The sequence below is a fragment of the Vombatus ursinus genome, unplaced genomic scaffold, assembly GCF_900497805.2.
Source record: "Vombatus ursinus unplaced genomic scaffold, bare-nosed wombat genome assembly UNPS02014863.1, whole genome shotgun sequence".
Lineage (NCBI taxonomy): Eukaryota > Metazoa > Chordata > Mammalia > Diprotodontia > Vombatidae > Vombatus > Vombatus ursinus.
The window spans coordinates 24,174,366-24,179,006 of NW_020954641.1; the positions used below are offsets into that span (position 1 = coordinate 24,174,366).

The 4,641-nt window shown below is 36.7% G+C and overlaps 1 protein-coding gene across 3 annotated transcripts in view; it reads left to right on the forward strand.

Annotated features, from left to right (window-relative positions):
- The window catches only part of CLINT1 (clathrin interactor 1), a 60,777-nt gene extending 56,704 nt beyond the window's left edge, over positions 1-4,073 (forward strand). For 2 of the 3 annotated variants that reach the window (XM_027841788.1, XM_027841790.1), the window contains exons 11-12: positions 1,411-1,615; positions 2,387-4,073. In XM_027841788.1, the coding sequence (XP_027697589.1) occupies positions 1,411-1,615; positions 2,387-2,733 (552 nt within the window). In that variant the 3' untranslated portion in view covers positions 2,734-4,073. The remainder of the gene's footprint in view (positions 1-1,410; positions 1,616-2,386) is intronic. The other variant, XM_027841789.1, reaches the window with a different exon arrangement.
- The last annotated feature ends 568 nt before the right edge of the window (positions 4,074-4,641 follow it).

The window sequence follows — 4,641 nt, forward strand, 5'->3', positions numbered from 1 at the left end:
TATATATATATATATATATATATATTTTTTTTTTTTTTTTTTTTTAAGTTACTACATCAAGAAGGATTAAGTTTAAAATAACTATAGGTTAAGAGTCTGGTAACATTTGAGTGAAAAACTTGTTAATTTTATGACTTTGGCTCTTGAGCAAATTTGTTTGTGATGCTGACTACCGATTTCAGTGTCCGGGTTTTACTCTTCCAAGTATTAGGATACTGGAAGACAACAAAGAACATAAAGAGGTGACTACTGCTGGGTACAGAAATTGAACTGAAAAAATAAATTATAATGCTGGGTGGTAGGAAATAGGACAACAAAGGTGAGAAGGTGCTGGAAAAGACTTCACCAACAAGATAGAGAGCATTCTCTCTTTGTGAGCAAACAGGTTTCTTTTCTGGAACCACATAAAACCTCTCCCAAGCATACCGTCTCATAAACTTTTTGCAGTGTGAATTAAAGCTAAATGTCAATTCTGCATTATTACCTGTGTCTTATCTTTTTAGGTATATTTTCCCTATTGTCTTCCTACCTTTCTGTCTCTTTATCTTGTATCGTCCTGGTCTTTCAGACTGGTCTGTAAGGATGACCTTTCCCTTGAATTAATTACAGAAAAATATAATAGATGCATTCAGAGCGCCATATATATTTCTCACCCCTCTTATTTTAAAGGGGAATAATTAGGTTACATTTTGAGAAATCACCTAAGTTAAAGTTCATATTTTCATGAAAAACATTTTCTTAAAGTATGGCACACCTGTAGCTGGTAGTAACACTGAGAGTACCCAGTGTGTAGTAGAAAGGGCCTTGAATTAACTCACCATAAGAGGCAAACTACCCTGGACCTCAGTTTCTTGTAAAATGCAGGTCCTGGCCTAAGCCCTTCCCATCACTAACATTCTATGGTTCTTTGTGGATATTCTCTTTAATCAACAGGTAATTTGAATCATAAAGGTGGCATTTTCCACCAGAAATTAGCCCACCAAGTTGGAACTGATTATTAATTTTGTGGTGTAGATGCAATTTTAAAATGTCATTAAAGTGGGAAAGATGAGTCAGAACCTTGATTTCAGGGCCAGCCCTGCTGCTTCTTATCTTAGCTGGGTCCTTGGGCAAACTCACTAACCTCTGCATCTCAGTTTCTCCATTCTTACACTTGTAGCTTAAAAGATTGATAAGGAAATTGCTTTATAAACCCCAAAGCTCTCTACAAATCTAAACTTTTTTTTAAAAATTTATGAACTAACATGAAGCAGTTGTCATTGGTCTTTGGTTCCAGGGGCTTCATTTGAAAGTCTGATATAGTGGTGCTTTTTTTTTGACAAAACTACTATGTGATCGTACTTTCTGATTTTCCCATATAGTGTCAGTTGAGAAGAGGCTTAGTTTTTAGAGCATTTTTCTTTTTTCCAGCCTTTACAAAATGTTAGCACAGTGCTGCAGAAGCCTAATCCTCTCTATAATCAGAATACAGATATGGTCCAGAAATCAGTCAGCAAAACCCTGCCATCTACGTGGTCGGACCCCAGTGTCAACATTAGCCTGGACAACCTACTACCTGGTCTGCAGCCTTCCAAACCCCAGCAACCTTCTCTCAACACAATGATCCAGCAACAAAGTAAGTGACACTGACCCTTTCACCTTAACCTCGAACTGTTCCCTTCTCGTGCGGTCTTGTACTCTACAATCCTCATGCCAGCGCTGTGACTGGTTTCCATGTCAAAAACACTTCAGGCCATGAAGTCTCTTACTTTAATTGCAGAGACAGCCCAGCTACAGTCTGTCCTAAAATATGGCTTCGTTTTGCTGCCTTGTATTGTCTATTCCCATCACATTAAATGATTTCTTTTCCTACTCTCACCTTGACAACTTTCGTTAGTATGGGCCCAGTAAGAGGTTAGATAGCTCACGTGTTTTCTTCTTTCCCCTTCCATCTACAATATTGTTTGGGGAAAATTGGGCCAGGAGCCACAAAATAGCACGTGATTAACCAGGAGCGGAAGACTTCCAAGTTCTGCCTTTTCTACTAACTTTAGTTGTTTAGTTGTTTTCAATTTTGTCCAACTCTCTGTGACCCCATTTGAAATTTTCTTGACAAAGATACTGGAGTGGTTTGCCATTTCCTTTTCCAACTCATTTGATAGGTGAGGAAACTAAGGCAAATGGTGTTAAGTGACTTGCCCTGGGTCACACAGCTAGTAAGTATCTGAGGCCAGATTTGAACTCACAAAAATGAGTCTTCCTGACTTGAGGCTGGATGCTCCATCCACTGCGCCACCTAGCTGCCCTTTCAAAGTATTTCCAAAGGAATTTGATCTTTTTCCTTTGGCTCATTCCACTCTGCTTCTGTGTTGAGACTTTAAGGCAATAAACTTTTTTCTTCCCATAGATATGCAACAGCCTATGAATGTGATGACCCAAAGCTTTGGAGCTGTGAACCTAAGCTCACCACCGAATATGATCCCTGTCCGGCCTCAGACCAATACATTGATGGGAGGACCCATGCCTGTGGGCATGCCTAGTGTGATGACTGGCACAATGGGCATTGCCTCCCTTGGAAATGCTCCTATGATGAACCAGGGAATGATGGGAATGAATGTGAACATGGGAATGCCAACTGCGGGGCTGGGATTGACAGGCACAATGGGCATGGGAGCGCCCAGTCTAGCCATGACTTCTGGAACTGTACAACCCAAGCAAGATGCCTTTGCAAACTTTGCCAACTTTAGCAAATAAGAGTCTATAAAGAACCAGATTGAATGAAGGATTTTTAACTGCAGAGAGGTGATGTTGGGGTGGAAAATGCTGATCAGTACCCTTTTCTTTTATCAATTACTAAAAATGAACCTGCATAAAAAACCAAAAAGGCTTTTTTGTAAAAGTGAACTATCTAGTGTTCCAGATGGACAGGCCAGGGCACTTCAGACGAGGCAGTATAATTATTTTTTCCAATGAGCCTAGACAATGTTTTGTAGTGAGACCATCAAAAGCCTTTATAAATTACATAAGCAATTTCATCGTAATTTGTGGAAAGACTGAAATAGGGCTGAACAAATCTGTTTGAATCTCTAATTTTATACTTTTCTTTTACCTGATGAACTTGATTTTTCTGTCCCTGAATCGCCTTGTTATAATTGGACCCGTTGCTTTTCCTACCACTCTTGAGTCCATAGTTGAAGTCATTCAAGTCTGATAATCTGTTTTTTATAAAAATATCTATTTTTGTCCAAAAAAAGGCTTACATATGTGATTATGGCTAAATCAGAGGTAACTGGAATGTATATACTTTTGCTAATGTTCCAGGCACACTGCTATACTATCCAAATTTTTATTATAACAGATCTTTTGAAGCAATTGGTAATAGGTATGGAAGGGGCTTCTCCCACTTCTCCCACTATAATTAACATTCAGTGGAGATCTGGGAGAAATGCTTTATCTGGGGCTGTTGTACAGTTTCCTTTCCAAAAAGATCTCTAGCATCTTTTATTTTCAGTAGGCGTTCTTTACAATTTGTAGTCATCGATGGGCAAGACTTCTTTCTGTTTTATCCCTATAGCCATTGGTTAACAGCAAAATTTGTCAGAGAGCAAAAATATTTATTTTTTTGGCATCTTTTCAAAAAATAAGGTAAAAAGCCTTAATACATTTTTAAGTTAAATATAAATGTTTAAACCCAACAGTGTTGGTTTTTAGATTTTATACAATACTTGGTTTTGGTTTTTTGTTTTGTTTTTTTTGGTGTAAATATGGCATTGGCAAGCTGTGGTTCCAGTAGCGGGAGTTAAATATATATTATTAAAGGAGACCTGTAGCAGTCAAAGATTTTATTGATTTAATGGAAAATAAAGGAAATTAATTAAAAAACATTTTTGTTTTCCTGCTATAATTCTGCATTAAGATCACATGAAAATAATGATTCTAGAGTTTGGAATGCAAAATGAATTGTTTTACCCACAAGTTGGGAATAATAATATTGAAAATAAACACTATAATATAGGTATCAAATTATTACCCTCCCCTCTTTATGTTGGATTTCTTTTTTATTAAATTGATAAAACTTTGTTCCCATTGTATTCATAATGTTCTGTTATACATAACATTAAAATATTCATTAAAATCATTGTTGAACCGCTTTTTCCTTCGTTCTGTTTGACATTTGAGACTGGGGAAAAATAATTATAATTTGGGCAAAGTAATTTTTATAAATAATTTAAAATTGTTTAATGACTTCTTTCCATCCTTTCCTATATGACTCTACTGTTAGGAATTAAAAATGAAGCAGCAAAGATATCCTGACCTGCTCCAGTCTTGCTAATGCTCCATCTACAACATTTCTAATTAGGCAGAAATTCATGTACTTCAGCTAAGTGGTAATGAAAAGTGATTCATTTGCTGAATAAGAGATGAGAGAGTGTGTAATTAGCTGACTGCAGTTTTTAATCTTTCAACAATTCAGTGTGTTTAAATTAGTTTCAAAGAATAGGAGCTTTCAAGTGTTATTACTTCAAAGTAATCAAGCCAAGCTCTAGTGGTAGGGTAGGAGAACTCATTGCTGATTTTTTTTTTTTTAATCCATAAATTGGAGGGGTGGGGGATCCATGCTTTTTTTTTTTTTAGCTTTAGATTGACAATTGTTACACTTCC